General features: G+C 42.3%; 1 protein-coding gene across 1 annotated transcript in view; it reads left to right on the top strand.

Moving 5' to 3' along the window:
* Rapgef2 (Rap guanine nucleotide exchange factor 2) overlaps positions 1-13,854 on the top strand; it is a 262,162-nt gene extending 248,308 nt beyond the window's left edge. Inside the window, 4 exon segments of the mRNA XM_036190519.1 lie at positions 3,525-3,677; positions 9,647-9,872; positions 10,422-10,981; positions 12,924-13,854. Coding sequence (XP_036046412.1) covers positions 3,525-3,677; positions 9,647-9,872; positions 10,422-10,981; positions 12,924-13,297 — 1,313 coding nt within the window. The 3' untranslated portion in view covers positions 13,298-13,854.
* Positions 13,855-18,805: the final 4,951 nt, after the last annotated feature.

Raw genomic sequence — 18,805 nt, 5'->3', positions numbered from 1 at the left:
TGAAGGTTTTTCATGTGTTTATCGGCCGTTTGCATTTCTTCTTGGAAGAATAATCTGTCCGATTCATTTGTCTTTTTATTGAGTTTTTGCAGTTTTTAACTTCCTGAATTCTTTATATATTCTGAATATTAATCCCTGTGGAACGGCTAGTTGGCAGAAATAGCCTTCCATTCTGTAGGAACAGTTGGAATTCAGTTGTTAGGTCATCTGTCATGGCATGACATGGGCAGCTCATGGGGTGACATAGACTTTGCACACTTACCAACTTAAGCCTTAATGGAGACTTCATTTCAACACATTGTGACTTGTGATCCATAAACTACAGAAGTGTAGGCAAAATATCTTTCAAGTTAAATTATTGGAAGTGATTTTTTCTTTTGTCTATTTTTGTGGTGCTAGGAATCAAACCAAGGCACATGCCAGACGTGAAGGTGGCTTCTTACTTGCTGGTCACTAGTTCTATAACTTAGCAGACAGAGGATGCAGCTCAATGCCTGAATAATAAGGAAATCTGGCATCTTCTTCCCATCAGCAGTACCCAGCTCTCTGGTTCTCTGTGTAAATACACAGCAGCACAACTTCCCATAAAACTGCTCTTGCATCTGAGTGTATAGAGAAGAAAACAATCAGAATGAAAGTAAAGAAAATTTTAAAGCTGGCTTGTCCTGTGGACGTGGAAACCCGTTCCCACTTCACGAATTAACACAAGGCAGTGTGTCCCACTTCACAAGTTAACACACAGTGTGTAACATCTACTGAGTTTGTGGGGAAAACAAGAATCTTTACTTGACGTATTTTCCTTTTCAGACTCTTGTGTTCATCGTAGGACAAACAAATTGGATTACACACTTTGCTATTCCTTGTATTCTCAGTCTCCATATATTTCTGAATACTCCACCGTTTGATCCTGTCTCCTTTCTGTGCTGAGCTTTGTATATGGAAGACTGTCATTCTTCTCTTTATCTAGAAATACCCCATTAGCTATATTTAACGTGAGGTAGGCGTTCCTGAATATAAAGCTGTCTCCCATTTTCTCAAAGAGAATGTCTCTGAAAATATCTTCTAGGTTCATTTGAATTTATGAGCCTTATAATGTGGATGAAATGTCATCTGTCATCCTAAGATATTAAGTATAATGTATCTAAAGTCACATTATAAAAAATACTAATTTAAAGATATTAGGAGTTTTTTTTCCTCCATCCTATTTCACGAAATCGTTTTGTTCTAAACACTTCCAGAATCTTGTACCTTAGTAAAAGTCATCACCTGTGGGATGTGGTCATACATGCCTGTATCCCCAGCATTTAGGAGGACTGTGAGTTTGTGATTTGTCTGGGCTGTGTGACAAGTTTAAGGCTTGCTGGGGATACTTCATGAAACCCTGTTTCCAAAAGTAAACAGATTACCGCTTCGAAGCACCAAACATGGCTGCTAAGGTGTAGCATTTTTATCTGCAGCCACTGAAAGATAATGCAAGTCTTTGGGGGAAGTGTGTGTGTGTGTGTGTGTGTGTGTGTGTGTGTGTGTGTGTGTGTGTGAGAGAGAGAGAGAGAGAGACAGAGACAGAGACAGAGACAGAGACAGACAGAGAGACAGACAGAGAGACAGAGAGACACAGACAGACAGAGACAGAGACAGACACAGAGAGAGGAGAGAGAGACAGAAAGACAGACAGACAGACAGTGGCCCTGGAAATAGTTTCATATCAAAACTGTCCATTCATAGGTTAGTAAAATGGCTCATTGTGGAAAGAGAGAACCTGCTTCTTCAAGTTGTCCTCTGACCTTCATCCATATACCACTCTCACACACCAGATAATGGGAGGAGGCTCAGAGGGTAAAGATGCTCATTAGCAAGTTGTACATAATGGAGGAAAATAACCGGCTCCTGCGAGTGGTCCTCTGACCTCCTAAGAAAATTTTAAAAAAGTCAAGTGTGCTCGACACAAACACATACATGAATAAATAGTCTGTTTGGTTTCTGAGGGTTTTTTGGTTGGTTTTGTTTTTGAGTCAGGGCCTCACTATGTGGACTAAGCTATTTTCATACTTAAAGAGATCCACCTGTCCCCAAAAGCATGTGCCACCCTACTCAGCTTAACAAAATGTTTTAAGAGGAAAAAATGCCCATTCACATAGTGAATCTATTTATGTATACTGTGTATTTTAATATTTCTATGTTTGATCAGAGAACTGCTTTAAGAATTATTTTTTAATAGAATTGTACTAAAACAGTATTAAGGGGATTGTTGATGGAGCTCAGTTTGTAGAATGCCTGCCTAGCATGTATGAATTCCTGGGTTTGGTCCCCACTACTACATAAAGCAGGAGTATGATTGCTATTTCCAATAATCCTAGAACTCAGGAAGTGGAGGCAAGAGGATCAGAAGCTCAGGTCATCCTTAGCTGTGTAGAGAGTTCCAAGCCAGCCTGAGATATGTGAGACTCTGTCCCACCCCCTACCCCCAGAAAACAAGCAAACAAACAAAAAACTAAAAAAGAAATAAAATAAAAAAAAGAAAAACCAGCATCAAACCATGAATAGAAGATACATTGAAGGGTTAAAATCTGTTGACTCCTTTTTAATGGGCCTGTTAAGTCTATGACCATTAAAACCAGCCCTGACTCATGGTAATTTCAGGCTATTAGGACTTTGTAGAAATGTCTTTATCATTCAAAAGCAGCCTCAGAATAATAGATGTGTAAAGCATTTTAATGTGACTTTCTTATTTCACTGCTTTGTCATGGTGATTCTGTTTCCCCTCCTTCTTACTGTGTTGATGCTGGCTCCATCCACCTTCAGAAACCTCTCCTGGGCTTCTGGAGTGCACCACAGAAGACAGGCTGCCTCCTGCCTCCTCCTCCTCTCTTTAGTTGATCAAATATTAATGACATGACACTCTTTAGAGCCCTTTTATTGACTTCCCTTGGTTAGTTCCTGTTAACTCTTGACCCTTTCCTTTGCCCCCCCACCCCCACCAATTCCTTCTTTCTCGGAGACCACATCTCCACAAATACCAAAATGTCTTGTTCTTAATCTGAACTTGAGTGCCATCTGGAATAGAAGTGGGGTATGCTGTCTTCATCCTTAATTCAAGTGTTGTCCAGTTCTCTGGCTTCCCCCATTGTTATTTAACAAAACACAGTTGAATAACTCTGATGGCCGAGTTTAGAATCCGAGTAACGTCAAAGCTGTCTATTTCCAGTACTCCTGACAGAGAACGGGCAGAGACTAAGCCATGCATACCTCCTGCCTTGCTCCATATGCCAGAAGAGCACACAGAACGTTTAGATTGTCAATAGATCTGGCAATACTGAATGTTGACACAAAAAAGGCTTTTAATATTTAATGTTTCCTTTCAGTCTTTTTTACTCTCTGTCTGCTTACTTGTTTGTTTGATGCTAGAAGAAGCCAAGGCCTGTGCAAGCTAGGCAAGCCAGCTATTCTGCCACTGAGCCACACCCTCAGCCTCTTTCAATCTCTAAAATGGGTGCCTGAATTATTTCCTTTTCTTTTCTTTATAGGCATAAACTCCCCACAAGCTTTAAAGAAAATCCTGTCCTTGTCTGAAGAAGGGAGTTTGGAGCGTCATAGGAAGCAAGCAGAAGACACAATATCAAATGCATCTTCGCAGCTGTCCTCACCCCCCACCTCGCCTCAGAGCTCTCCAAGGAAAGGTAGGGCACACATCTAGTCCAGCTGATTGCAAAGCCATGCACTACAGAAGTTTGGGTATTGTATGTAAATGATCGGATGTGCTGTGGCAGTGGACTTTCCCCATCCATTCATAAATTTGGAAGAATGCTGGTGTTTTTATAATTATGGCTCCCCTTAACCTGCTATCAAAGACAGGTGCCAATATTATAAGTATTGGCTTAAGAAGACTACTGATATCTCATGAAAGTTCAGAATATTCATTTCCTGCTACAGCTGAGCCCAAGAAATTAGAAATTAGAGATTAGAGGCTAGGAGCCCCACCCTAGAAGAAATGCTTATTTGTCTTTCTGAGTTTGGGTTACCTCACTGACTGTAATGTTTGCTAATTCCAATCCTTTCCTGAAATCTTTTTCACTGTCTGTCCCTCTGCTGGGAATCTAGACTTTTCATTCGCTTGGTATTGCAACATGCACATGCAAGTGTCTGGTACAATATGGACTTTGGGTAAATGCCAGAAGTACAGCCAGAACTATTTTTTGTTTTGTTTGTTGTTTTGTTTTTGAGGATTCTACACTGATTTTGATAGTGGCCGCAGAAATTCACATTCCCACAAGTGGTGAAGGAGGGCTCCTCTCCCCACATCCTCACCTGCATTTGCTGTCATTTGTTTGTTCTTTCTTGGTTTTTTGGTTTGGTTTGGTTTTTTTTGTTTGTTTGTTTGTTTGTTTTTGTTTTTGAGACAGGGTTTCTCTGTGTAGCTTTGCACCTTTCCTGGGATTCACTTGGTAACCCAGACTGGCCTTGAACTCACAGAGATCCGCCTGGCTCTGCCTCCCCAGTGCTGGGATTAAAGGCGTGCGCCACTACTGCCCCAGTTTGGTTTTTTTGAGACAGGGTTTCTCTGGGTAGCCCTGGCTGTCCTGGAACTTGCTCTATAGACCAGGCTGGCCTTGAACTCGGAGATCTGCCTGCCTCTGCCCCTAAGTGCTGGGATTATAGGTGTGCGCCGCCACCACTGGCTGTCATTTGTTTTCTCAATGACATTGTGACAGTGGTGAGTTAGAATCGCAAAGCAATTATTTCCCTGATGGCTAAGCATGCGGAATTTTACCGTTTTTACTGCCAGCTGGTGTTTCTTTTGAGAACTGTTTTGTTGTTGTTGTATCAGTTGAGTGGCCCATTTATTGGTGGGCCTTTTGGTTTGGGATGTTTACCTTTTCCAGATTTATAAATAGTGTAGATATTAACCCTTGTCTGAAATAGAATTGGCAAAGGTTTTCTCCCATTCTGTAGGCTGTGTTCACTCAGTTGATAGTTTTTATCATTGTGGAGAAGTTCCTAAGTTCATGTGGTCTCACTTGTCAGTTCTTGGGGGTTATTTCTGGTGCTATTTGAATACTAGGCAGAAAGATTGCCTGTACCTATTTCTTGGATTATTTCTTCAAGCAGTTTAAACATTTTAGGGGTTAAACTAAGGTCTTTGATCTACTTTGGGTAGACTTTCACGTAGGGTGTGAGATAGGGTCCTGACTTCATTCTTTGCATGTGGGGGCACCAACATGGCTCTTTTGCCTTTCTCATCCCTGGTATGTTTTCAACACTTTTGTCAAAATTTAGGTGCTATAAGTGTGTGCGTTTCTTTCTGGGTCCTCTGTTTTGTTCTATTAATCGACTTTCTGTCTTTATGCCAGTACTGTACTACTGGTGTCACTATGACTCCAGACTATAGTCTGTGATCAGCTATGATGACATGCTTTAATCGGACATGATAACATGCTTTGAGCGGTCTTCCTTCTGCTTTAGAATGGCTTTGCCTCTCTGTGGTCTCTTGTGTTTCTGTATAGATTTTAGGGTTGTTTTTTCTAGTTCTGTGAAAAATGTCATTTGGAATTTTGATGGATAGCATTCTAATGCCTTAAAGTTTTCATTGTAGAAGTCTTCCACCTCTTTTGTTAGGTTTCTTCCTAGGTTGTTTCATTGTCTTTTGATGCAATTATTAAATGGGATATTGTTCCTAATTTTGTTGTTTGTGAGTTCACTATTAGTATATCAAAAAAGTGCTGACTTTTGTATGTTGATTTTTGTATCCTGCTACTATACTGAAAGTGCTTATCAAGTCTGAAAGTTTTCTGGTGTGGTCTGTTGGGTCTTTCAAGTCATCTGCAAATAGTGGGATCTCTTCCTGGTTACTTCCTTGTGGAAGATACTTGTACTCTTTACTGTGTGTCTTTTAGGTTGGGGAAAGTAGTTTTTAGGGGTGAGGATTGTTGTTTTTTAGGGGTAAGAGCATCAATATTTAAACAGTGAAGTGAGGAGCAAATGAGAACAGACGAGAGAGTAAAGGAATGTAAGGAGAGGAAGTAAAGAACGAGAAAAAAAGTGTGTTGGTTAGGGCTCAGAACAGCAGTGGAGACTCTGGGGCTGGAGAGATGGCCCAGCACGTAAGAGCACTGACTGCTTGCCTTAGTTAGGATTTCTGTGGCTGCCACAAAACACCACAACCAAAAAGCAAGTTGGGGAGGAAAGGGGTTATTCGGCTTATACATCCATATTGCTGTTCATCAACAGAAGTCAGGACAGGAACTCAAGCAGGGCAGGAACCTGGGGGCAGGAGCTGATGCAGAGTCTGTGGAGGGGTGCTGCTTACTGGCTTGCCTCCTCTGGCTTGGTCAGCCTGTTTTCTTCTAGTACCCGGGGCTACCAGCTCAGGGATGGCCCCACCCACAATGGGCTGGGTCCTTCCCTAATGCTCACTAATTGAGAAAATGTCTTACAGCTGGATCTTAAGGAGGCATTCCTTCAACTGAGGCTCCTTCCTCTCTGATGACACTATTGTGTCAAGTTGACCCACAAAGGCAGCCAGAGTAGTACACTGCTGTTCCAGAGGAGACCCAGGTTCAGTTCCCAAGACCCACATGACAGCTCACAACCATCTGCAACTCCAGTTTCAGGGGCTTCAGATACCCTCTTCTGGCCTCCTTCTCGGGCACCAGGCAACCCACAAGACATACACAGCCTCACAAAGGCAAAGCACTCATACCCATAAAATAACTAAAAATTTCAAAATTAAGTAATTTTTTTCCAATGAGATACAGGATACAGCCCAACAACTTAACACTTAAGGTACATATATATGCACTAAAAAAGAAAAAAAGCTTAAATGTATATTTATATTTATATATAATAAAAATTTAGGTCAAGTAAAATGAAAATAAATAATAAGAAAGAAACTAAAAATTAAAGAATAAGACAATAAAAACACAAATGAGCAATAAATGAAATAGAAGGTGCTGTGTTTTCAGCCAGCACTCCTTCCTGGTTGGGGCTGGGCTCACTTCCTTGGGGTACTGCAGCAAGGTCTTCCACCAGCCTGCCTGCAGTAGCTGGCATAGGGGTGCTGGGAACCCCCAGCTTCCGAGTCCCTTATCACACTCCTACTGGCCCTGTGGTCTGTCTGCTGGTGTCCTTCACCACACCTTGGTTCTTGTTCTACTAAGGCTCTAGTCCAGGGCCTGACCAGGCAGCAGCAAAGGTGAGCACATAGTGAGTGTCATGTCTCAGCTTCAGGTCCCTTCCTAGATATCTTTTCTGATTCATTGTCCAAGCTTCACGGTGCTCCATTTTCTTCTCCTGGGATGCTGAGTTCAGCCCCCTCCATATTTCTTTTAAATATTCTACTTAGAAATAGATAGCATTTACTTGTGTAACTATTTAAAACTTTGGGTTTGTGTTTTGTTTTTCCTAAAGTCTTATCATGAGCACTCTCTGGCCCAGAACCAACCATGTCCACCAGCTTGGTCTCAGATTTGCAGCAATTCTCCTGCCTCTGCCTTCTGAGTTCTGAATTAACACAAATTTTTTTAAATCTTTTTTTTTTTTAATATCATTGTAACTGTAGAGAGAATTTTCTATTGAAATTTGTTCTAATTAACTTGAAAATTATGCAACAGTAATATAGAAGCGGCCTTGAAAATGTGAAAAATTAATGTTCCTTTTTTTTTCATTATACAAATGCAGGTCTTGATTGTCTTTTTTCTTTTCAAGAGACTACATCTATCCTTAGGTTGATATTTTCTCAGATTAAAATAGGTGATAATTTCTTCCCAAAGCTCCCCATAATGATCCCTCCTCTGGCCTTCGATTGAGTGCATGTCAGCCCGTAGTGAAGGAGATTGTCTTCCTCTGAGAAGTGTGAAAGGGACTAGAATTCAGTGACACAGCAGAGCCAGCCTGCCAATTGCTCTCCAACCCTGTGAGTTCTGTGGCTCCAGGTCTTGCTAGCTAGCGGTGATGTCAGCTGAGGGCTGCTGGCTTCTGGCAGTTGGGCTTACCCAGCTTCTTGTTTTCTCTTGGAATTGAGAACTGGAGCAAGAATAACAGTGCTCCAGGGAGCTATGGGGTGGATGAGGTTTTTAAAACCAAAGCTGGCAGGAAAACTTGTTGGCTCACTGGCTAAGAAAATGGTAGAATTCCTCTAAGCATCAAGCTTTGGGGCAGACTTTTTAGGGAGGGATTTAACATGGTTGGAACTTGCAGTGCGATTTTAAAATGCAAACCATAAATGAGCTTGCTAAATCTCATCAAGACCTGTGTAGTATTTAAAATATAAATCAGGTCCAATTGGACTGAAATACAGAATTTGCCATTCAGATGTTCTCAGGGTTTGTTGTAGTATTTGCCTGGTTAAGAGGTATTGAAAAAAAATTATATTATGCTAGGTGAGGTAGTGCATGGCCCTAATCCCAACCCTGAGGTAGCTGTGACAGCAACCTGGGCTGTAAACAAGACCCCAGTCCTAAAAGAGAAGTCATTTACGTTGTGCCTGATTACATCTGTTTACTAGCCTTTGTGTCATAATGGAACTTTAAAAGGAGCGCTGAGAAAGATCAAGGAATTGTTCATTAAAAATGTAAAAATGTCACTACAAGCTCTCTCACCCTACCCCTCAGCCATGTGACTTTTAAAATTATTTTTAGGAACAGCTGAGAGTTAAGAATCCTTTCAGGCCAGGAAATGAATGTCTATTGAGGCATTTTACAGTGCTGGGCAGGGGAAATGCATACTACATCCTTCAAACCAACTATCTTGTGGGTCATTCAACTAATACATTTTTAATGTTGAAAAAAATGAATGGCAGAAACCCAAACATACCTTTTTCAAGACTCATGCTGTAGACCATGCTGGCCTCGAACTGATCACCTGCCTCTGTCTCCTGAGTGCTGGGATTTAAGGTGTGCACCACCACTGCTCAGCTGAACTTATTCTTTTTATACATGTGTCTACTTAAAGTTTTAAGAGTGTGTGGCTACATCCTGCCGAACATTTGTGCCATCCTCTAAAAGTCAAAATGTCCCTCGAAAATAAGACATTCTAGCCAGGTGTGGTGGCATACACTTTAATCCCAGCACTCAGAGGCAGAGGCAAGGGAATCTCTGAGGTTCGAGGAGAGCCTGGTCTACAGAGAAAGCTCCAGGACAGCCACTGCTACACAGAGAAACCCTGTCTCTAAAAACAGACAACAGAAAATAAGACACTCACTCACAGTGTGAGGGGCAGGTTTGTACTTCTAAGCCCAGCGGAGTTTGGCTATGGGGTTTTGGGGGCCAGTTTTGTTTTTATCTTGTTTTATGCTGCTAAGATTGGAACTGGTGCCTCAGGCATGCTAGACAAAGTATTTTGTCTTTGAGCTGTGTTCAGCTGGGTTTACTAACAATAGTATGGTTTATAGCTAAGGAAACAAGAATAGTCAATGTCGACCTTGGTTTCTTCTTCTTTACTTTAGGTGAATAACAGTAGATAGTTTTCTCTGACCATTCAATAGGCAATTTTATACTTTTATTAGAGTAAAATTTTAATCTTTTAGTCAGCCGGTGCTTATAAGTTTTTGAGTAAACCCCCTCTTCATTGTCAACATTTGAATTTTGCTCCTTTGGCAGACCATTTTCAGAAGCCTAAAATGTCTCATTTCTGAATCACATTTCTCGTTTAGGTTATTTGTTGGATCCCAGTGGCAATGTGGATAATTTTTCAGGTTCTGGTCACAGTGAAATTTCTTCACGATCCAGTATTGTTAGCAGTTCTTCCTTTGACTTGGTGCCAGTCCCTCTGCATGACAAATGGCGCCAGATGCACTCCATCAGCATTGTGGAGACCAACCTAGGTGTGGGCAGGATGGAGCTGCAGACCCTGATTGAGCCTGATCAATACAGTTTAGGGTAAGCGTCTGATCCTTGCAGTCTCTCCTTTCTCTCTCCATGGTCTGTCAGTAACTGCCCTATGCTATTTCGGTTACACAGGCTGCACTTGTAGCTGCGTTTATCCGCCAGTGGTCCACTGGGGCTCTGCTGGAGGGAGACAGTGCCAGTAGGACACACCCCAGTCTCTGAGCTGCCTTCCATAGGGAATCACAGTGTAGTCAGGCAAATGAGCCCTGGAAGGACCCAAGTTGTGGATCTCTTGCCCGGGGTTGCTTTGTAACAAGATGAATGAACGATAGGGCAGAGCTGGACACTCTGATCCTATTCCTGAGTACTTTCATCCTCTCTCTGGGGTGGAAGAAGGCTACTTTTCTAGGAGAAAAGATATTTTATAAACATAGTGGCTCATGCCTATTATCCAAGCACTTAGGCTGGGGTGCAAGGTTCATGAGTTCAAGGCCAGCCTAGACTACAAACCAAGAGCCTGTCTCAAAGCAGCAAAACAGTTCATCAGCAAAGGGTTATTTAACACTCTCACCTCTTCCTTTCCTTTGTTTTGGTTGCTAGGTCATATGCCCCAGTGTCTGAAAGCAGAGGCCTGTATGCCTCAGCAACTGTCATCTCTTCTCCTAGCACAGAGGATCTTTCCCATGAGCAACGGGACCGTGCTTCCCTCGATGCTGCTGACAGTGGTCATGGGAGCTGGACTTCATGTTCAAGCAGTTCCCATGATAACATCCAGACCATCCAGCACCAGAGAAGCTGGGAAACATTGCCCTTTTGGCACACTCACTTTGATTATTCAGGGGATGCTGCAGGTATATGGGACTCCGGTAGCCATATGGACCAAATCAAGTTTTCTAATCATAGCACACAGTATCATAGACAAAATCAAATCAGAGAGAGTCTTGAACAAGCCCAGTCCCGGGCGAGCTGCACAACTTCCACGGGCTACTGGGGAGAAGACTCAGAAGGTGACATGGGCACTATCAAGTGGAGGGGTGGCAAGGATGTCTCCATTGAAGCAGAAAGCAGAAGCCTGGTGCCTGTCACCACCAAGGAAGCCAAACCCGTCCCTATGCCTGCCCACATAGCTGTGATGTTAAGTACTACAAGGGGGCTCATTGGTAAGTATGGAAATGGAACAATGGAATGTCAGGGGCATGCCTGGATGGGGGGTCATTGGCTTCTCCCTCGGTTTGTTTGTTACCACATATGTGTCCAGATCAGCAAGTGTGGTCAAAACTGTGAAATGACTAGAGCTTAACTGCCAAGTTTGTGGCCAGCGATGTGCAATTCAATGTTCGATAAAGCTGAGCCCTCAGGATCAGTTGGTTGTGATAAAACCTGAAAATTATCAGCATGGGTTCCTGAGTTCTTCATAGAGGAGTGATTTCCTCTCTTAGAAAAATGTTGGTTACTCTCTTGTCCCCTTGAATTCTATCGAGAACTCTATAGTCTTTGTATATTGAAATATTTTTCATTGGCTTTTGTTATACAGGCACATTGTTTTTTTTTCTAAACGAATTCTTTGTACATGCTAGAACAGAGGTAAAGAACTCAGAGTTGGGGAAAGCACAGGACGGGGTCAGGCAGAGCTAGAATCCCTGTCTTGACACTTCCAACACTCAGTCGTCCCTACTCATCTCTAAAACGAGCTACATAATTTTATCTTTTAAAAATAGGATTTATTGCTGGGCAGTTATGGCACACTCCTTAGGCCTTTAATCCCAGCACTCAGGAGGCAGAGGTAGGTGGATCTCTGTGAGTTCCAGGCCAGCCTGGTCTCAAAAGCGAATTCCAGGAAAGGCACAAAGCTACATAGAGAAAGCCTGTCTCAAAACAAACAAAACAAAACAAAAATATATGATTTATTCATTTTTACTTTATGAGCATTTGTGTTTGCCCTCATGGATGTTTGTGTAAGATTTTCAGATTTCCTGCAGCTGGAGTTATATAGACAGTTGTGAGCTGCCATGTGGGTGCTGGGAATTGAACTCAGGTCCTCTGGAAGAGCAGCAGCCAGTGGTCTTAACCACTGAGCCATCTCTCCAGCCCGAATAATTTTATCTTAATAGGGTTAGTGTGGGATCAAAGAGGTCTTGGCAAAAGACAGTTCTAACGAATCAGGAGTCTGAAAGTTGCTGGTGCCTCTTCTGGTGTGAAGACAGGTGTGTTCCCTCAGTCATGGGGTTATAGTCTCTGTAGCATGTACAATGGATGTCTAATAGAACTGCAAGGTAGATTGTGAGGTATTGAGAGAAACTTCTAGAATATAACCATAACAAGCATCACTTGTACTAAGGAGAAAATAGTTATGTGGCCATGTGATGCATGGATGTCAAACTTAACGCCTCATAAAGATGAGTAAGGAGGTAATAGCTCAAAATTCTTAGGTTGATTGTTTTAAACCATTTTTCTGTTAACAAACTAATCCTCAGAATTTTGGTTGCTGAAGAGGAAAGGAAAGTGATTTCTGGTTCCTAACAAAATCAAGGAAAGGAAACTTGAGTTGTATTCAGTTTCACAAATTTCATACAGTTTACAGTAGAAATTAATGGCTTTTTCATTACTGAAGTAATTGGTTTAAAGAAAAGCAACTGCCCTTTTGTTTCCAGGATGTTTAAAATTGATATACTGTGCCATTTTTTATGATTTTCTTTTAATTTATTGTTTCAAAGTGAAACCTAGAGACTTGGAGGCATGTGGAACTGATTCTCCATTGGATAATATTGAGAAATGCCTCACAAACATGAACTGGTACCCCTCTCCAGGCACAGTGGAGAGGGGATTTTTACCCCTCACTGATGTGTTCCAGGAATGTTCCTGGTCCCTCTTTTTCACAGCAGGGCTAAGAGTTAGATTAGTTTTAACCTTACCTGTTTTTAGTTGAACTCCCCCAGCTTACAGTAGAAGCTTTGCTCAGTCAGCAGTTAAACCACTACACAGAAATGACGTGGTGAGTATTTGCTGCAGACAGCCTACTGGCGTGTTCTGAATGGTGCTTGTATCCTGCACCTTATGCAGCCTGAAAGGCCTTAGACCTGACACCCTGCCTTCTCTCTGCAGCACGGAAGGAGGGCAGGTACCGGGAGCCACCGCCCACACCTCCAGGCTACGTGGGCATCCCCATCACAGATTTCCCTGAAGGGCCTTGCCACCCGGCCCGGAAGCCGCCGGACTACAACGTGGCCCTGCAGCGGTCCCGCATGGTGGCGCGGCCCACCGAGGCCCTGTCTCCAGGGCAGACGCCTCCTGCAGCCAGCAGGCCGGGAAGCAAGCCTCAGTGGCACAAGCCCAGCGATGCAGACCCACGCCTCGCACCCTTCCAGCCGCAGGGCTTCGCCGGGGCCGAGGAGGACGGTAGGCGCTGGGGAGACCCGCTGGCAGCCCCAGGTCCCACTTGCTTGGGAGGGTCAGGACACTGGCTCCAAGCTCTTTAACTGCTTGCTGTGGAGGGTTTTTTCCCTCTTTAGCAGGAGGAAGAACTTTTCTTTAAATGGTTTAAGAAGTGCCAGCCATCACTGAAGGGTAGCTTGTAAGAAAGTGTGCACGTGACTACAGTGTTCGTCTTTTAATGTGCTAGGCAAGTTCTACCTAAGACACAGCCTAGCCTGGATTTCCAAGACAATGCTTAGTAAAACTGAAGTTCTTTTGTGGCCCTATTTTAACGATAAGGATAAAAACCTCTGGTTGTTGCTCGTGTTAGGAATTCAGAGAAACATCTTGGCCTATTGAGATGGGGCTGGTTAAGGTTTTCAGTGGAAGCACTGCAGTTGCACACTTAAGGGTGGAAAGCGGCTGGGAGTGAAGGGCTAGCAAAAGCTATGCACGCTGTAGGACTCTGCCTTTCTGTGGATGTTCCTACCAACACTGGGTTGAGAACAAGGAGGAGACCTACCCTTTGCTTTCTAAGTAGTCAGTGTAGTGTGTTTTATTACACAACCACTCTAGCAAGGTCCAAAACATAGTAAGCAGGAATTATAATCTTTCAATTCTAGATTAACACACATTAACACTTTTGTGTTTCCTCAAATTGTTTTAAAGATTTGTTTTTATGTGTGTATGAGTGTTTGCTGTATATATATATATGTACTGTGTGTGTATCTGTTGCCTGTGGAGGCCAGAAGACGATATTTGATGCCCTGTTATAGGTTGTGACCTGCCATGTGGGTGCTGGGACGCAAATCCCATTTCTCCAGTTCAGTTCCTAACACCTGTGTGGGTGGCTTACAGCAGCCGAGAGACCCAACACACTCTGCTGGCCTCTGTGGGCACCTGCACTCATGTACATACACACACACACACACACACACACACACACACACACACACACACACTGAATTTTAAAAAAATTTGAAGGCAGTCCTGGAGAGATGGCTCTATGGTGAAGAGTATACTGCTCTTGCAGCAAAGTTCATTTTCTTACACCCATGGAGTGTACCACACAACTGTCTAAAACTCCTAACTCGTAAGGATCTAACCATCTCTTCTGGCTTCCATAGGCAGCTATATTCACATGCATATACCACACACAGAAATGGGCGTACATATATTTAAAAGTAAGTCTTAGAAAAATACCTGTTATTTTAGAACTTAGATTATTAATAACTTTCCAACCAATCTGCATATGATGTATTCATTTTTATTTACTTACTGTTATCTTATTTTGGTCCTTTTGCTGTTATAAAAACATTCTAACCAAAAGCAACTTGGAGAAGAAAGGGGTTTATTACATCCCAGGTAACAGTCAGTGATTCAGGGAAGATGGAGCTCACATTCAGCCATTTTTCATGTACAGTCGGGGCCCATCTTCTGAGGGAAGGAACCACCTGCAGAGGGCTGGGCCCTCCTGCATCAATTAGCAATCAAGAAAATGCCTTACAGGCCACTCTAATGGAGGCAGGTCCTCAAAGTTTTCTCTTTCTAGGTTTGTCGGGTTGACCACCTAGACTAGCCATCACAATTGTAACCGTTTTTAAGACAGTAGGCCAGACGGGCTTCCGATTCTTGCTCCTGGCTCAGCTTCCTGGGTACTGGAATTACAGACCTGAATGACCACACCCAGCTGCCTTTTTAATAGGGTGTATAAGTCAAGTATGATGGTGCACACCTTAAATCACAGCACTTGGGAAGCAGAGGCAGGTGGATCTCTTTATGTTCAAGGCCAACCCTCCCAACATAGGGAGTTCCAGGACAGCTAGGGCTACACAAACAAACCCTGTCTCCGTCCTCCCTAAAATATATACAAATACATTGTGTATATGTATATAAAGGTTTGCATGATGCAGCCATTTTTAAACTTTTCAAATTATGAATAACTGCTTGTCAAAAATGCAAGAGTTTTAAGTGAGCTACATTAAATATGTATTTTTCTAACCTAAGTCAGCATGATAGCACACACAGAAAAGTCTACTTGTTGAGTGTTTTATTTATTTTGCTTTCTTTCCTGCAGTATATTCAGAAGATGGACAAATGTTGGTGGTTTGGGGCAGTGCAGGCTTCTTGTTCCACAGAGCAAACCTCCTAAAGGAGAGCACGAGAAGACATCTGAAGCATTGGAGCCTTGGCACGCACATCCTGAGGATAATGGACCAGTTTGCCTCCTTCCCTGCCTTAAAGCAATATGGGGCTTCTTCCCCCTCCTTCCTTTCCCCTTTGTATGTGAAATACTGTGAAGAAATTACCCTGGCACTTTGCAGACCTTATTGCTTGAGATGCACAGTCCAGCAGTCTCGGAGCTGCTGCGGCCACATCACACAGTATCATTCCAGATTCCGAGATCAACACAAGGTGATCCCCTCTGGCTGCACTTCTCCACGCCTGGAAGGAGTTTTCAATCTTCCTCTTACATTTCAACCCAGCCCTAGCCCTCGATCTCCTCTGGAAGATGAGAAAAAGCTAGCCTTTGAACAACTAGGGGTCTTGAACACGCCAAGGAAGACAAAGACAGACATGAAATCCTTTGAGTACAGAGCTCATCCAATTGTTTACAATATCCTTTTATTTTTTTCAAAAAGGAATGAGTTTAAAGATTGTGTTCAGAGTATAAATGTTCTATCCATTGAATGATTACAGTATTATTTTGAACCTTAAGTAGGATTGCCATCCTGAGTTTCTGACAAACCAAATATGCCGGACAGGTTATGGTCACACCAAGGGAAGACCAGGCAGTAACTCTGTCTTCCCATGGCCCTCTGGCCTTGCCCGTGAAGTGCCCTATCCCAGAAGCATCAGATGTCAGCCAATTACTTCAACTCAGAGACTCCTCACCTGCTCCTTCCCCAGTAGGTGAGGCTCTAATGTAAAACTGTTTGCACATGGCCGGGGGGGGGGGGGTTGGTGTGGGGACTAGGACTCCTGTGTCCTGTCTTAGCCATAGGAGGCAGGACAGTGTTATCTGAGAGTGTATCTTGATCAATTATAATGGATGGCAATGCCTGTTTTTAAGTTATGGTTATTTTAATTTATTTTTGAGGTTTGTTAATGTAGAGTTTTAGAGCTTTTTGTTTTTATGTTTTAAAAGAAAAGAACATGACTGGATAAGATGGCAGTGAAGCATCTTTGGGGTGTTGGAGCAAATGCCAGCTGCTCACACTGCTCTTTCAAGATAGCCTCCCTTTGTTGAACTGGCACCAGAGAGTCGGTCTTTAAACAAGATTAAAGGTCACCTGGTTCGATATACCAGCCTTTACAAGGTGGGTTAGTTACCAAAGACTGGCCTGTAAGTGGCTTCATGGAGGCTGCATATAGAGAAGGCTAATGGAGCGGCCATGAGCTCACAGCTGATATGACCCATAGAATGACTGAAAAAGACCCCACCATTCTATTTTTGTGTTGTTTTTGCACAGTCTCCAGAAAAGTGAAGGCTGCCAATCCGACTAGTACTCAGATATGAGGGGCTGCTTGTCTTGGATTATTTCCATTAAATTCAGCTGATCATATTGATCAGTAGATAAACGTAAATAGATTCAAATTTTAAAGGTCAAATTGCAGTGATTTTCACTGTGTCAAAAAATGTCAGTGCTTTATTTAGTAATTCTCTTCTATGTCATGGCTTTTGTCTACTTATGCATCCCATTGCCACTCATGCATTTGTAGTTTTACATGTAATATGCATTATTACCCGTTTTACTATATAGGCTATGGACCTCATGTGCATATAGAAAGTAAAAAATCTAGCTCTACCACAAATTTCGTTGATGTTATCTAAACATTAAGTAATTATAGAACATAGGACAGCTAATCAAGTCCGCTCTGTGATGTCCAGTGCAGAATGTATAATTAATGGGTGCTTTCCTCATACTTTTGATACAACTTGTACCTGTATGTATTTTAGTAAGAGATTGGTGGAGTCTGTATCCCTTTTGTATTTTTAATACAAGAATTGTACATATTGGTTATATTTTTGTTGAAGATGGTAAAAATGTACTATGTTTATGCTTCTACATCCAGTTTGTACAAGCTGGAGAATAAATAAATATAACATAAAGCCTTGTCTAAATTTTTAATGAATTGTGCATGTTTTTTATTACTGGAATAAAGCAGAAATTACACTACAGGATTGGGCCTCAGGAGGCTGAAGCGTTAGCCTCTTGCTTGACAGAAACTAGGTGAGAGCCTGTTTCTTTTTCGTGGTTCTATATTGAGTCAAAGAAATTAATACTGTTAATGTTAACACTAGTTAAACTATATTAAAATTCTTCCATGTTTCTTGAGGCTCACTGTAGAATTTGTCTCCTCTAGTACATAATGTTTTTTATTTCCTAGAATACAGAACACTCAGATTGACATTGATAGTCACCATCACTAAGAGAACAATGTAGCTGTTTGTTGCAGACATCCAGCTAGCAAGTGAAACTCTTTTGCTTTCACTGCTGGGATTGAACCTAGAGGCTGGTGAGTACGAGGCAAGCTTAGTGTGAGTAATAATATTTGCTCCATAAAAGGACATTTACATTTTAATAGATAAAAAATCAGTTAAGTGCACCCTGCTTAAATACATTTTGAGATCAATGATTCTTCCCTCAGGCAGATGTAAGTAACAATCTGAGAAACTGGACTGAATGAAAGAGATTGGGAGAGCAGGAAATGGAAAGAGAATGGGTGAATAGCCCTCCCACCCACCAACTTTTGCTAAATCTGTCTCTCACCAGTTGTAGAGAATATCCTCCTTATCATTTGTGCATGCTGCAGAAAGTATAATGGCAAGTTACTTGTAGTTGCTAGCCTCTTATTACCCTTCTACACTCTTAGTAAGCAACCTTTAGAGCCAAAAATGGCTGTCTTGAGGACTTCTACCAGATGCACCTAGTTTCCATCTGTGTGTGAATAATAGAATCCTGATGTCCCCTGCTGTAGATGGCAGTGTGAACCTTGAAGAGTGAGACCTGAAAATGAGGCAGACTAAAATCTCATGCAGAAACCAACTTTATTCAGAGGATCAGACAATGGAAACAACTTCAAGGGTTAAGAAGAATCACATGAGTATGGTGTTCAATCAAAAGGACAAGCCACATGTGTAAAAACACGCTTTTTCCATAGAGATGTATAACTAACAACAGCTGAAGTCACTCACTCCTATCTACCACACCTGGGAGGAACACGAAAGCACATTACAAGAACCATTCTGCATTTCTGGAGAAACTGAGGTCATAAGACTCATGTTTTCTTGGAGTTTTCTCACAAGCATTCAGAATTCCTATTGTATGACTCCATTCTTGGACTGTGTTCCAACACTCTGCCAAGTCTGTTTTGTTCTCTCAGTGATGGGCTCAAGCCCAGGGCTTAGTACCAGTCAGGCAAGTGCTTTGCTGTGGAGCCACACACCCATTCACCAAGTTGTAGAGTTATTGTAGAAAGTTTGGATAAGCATCTTACCTTCTCCCTATGCAAACATAGGTCTGTGTTCACACATACACATTATAGCCCCAGATAAATATTCTAACTGT

This window comes from Onychomys torridus, chromosome 6, assembly GCF_903995425.1.
Source record: "Onychomys torridus chromosome 6, mOncTor1.1, whole genome shotgun sequence".
Classification (NCBI taxonomy): domain Eukaryota; kingdom Metazoa; phylum Chordata; class Mammalia; order Rodentia; family Cricetidae; genus Onychomys; species Onychomys torridus.
This window is presented reverse-complemented; position numbering and strand designations above follow the sequence as displayed.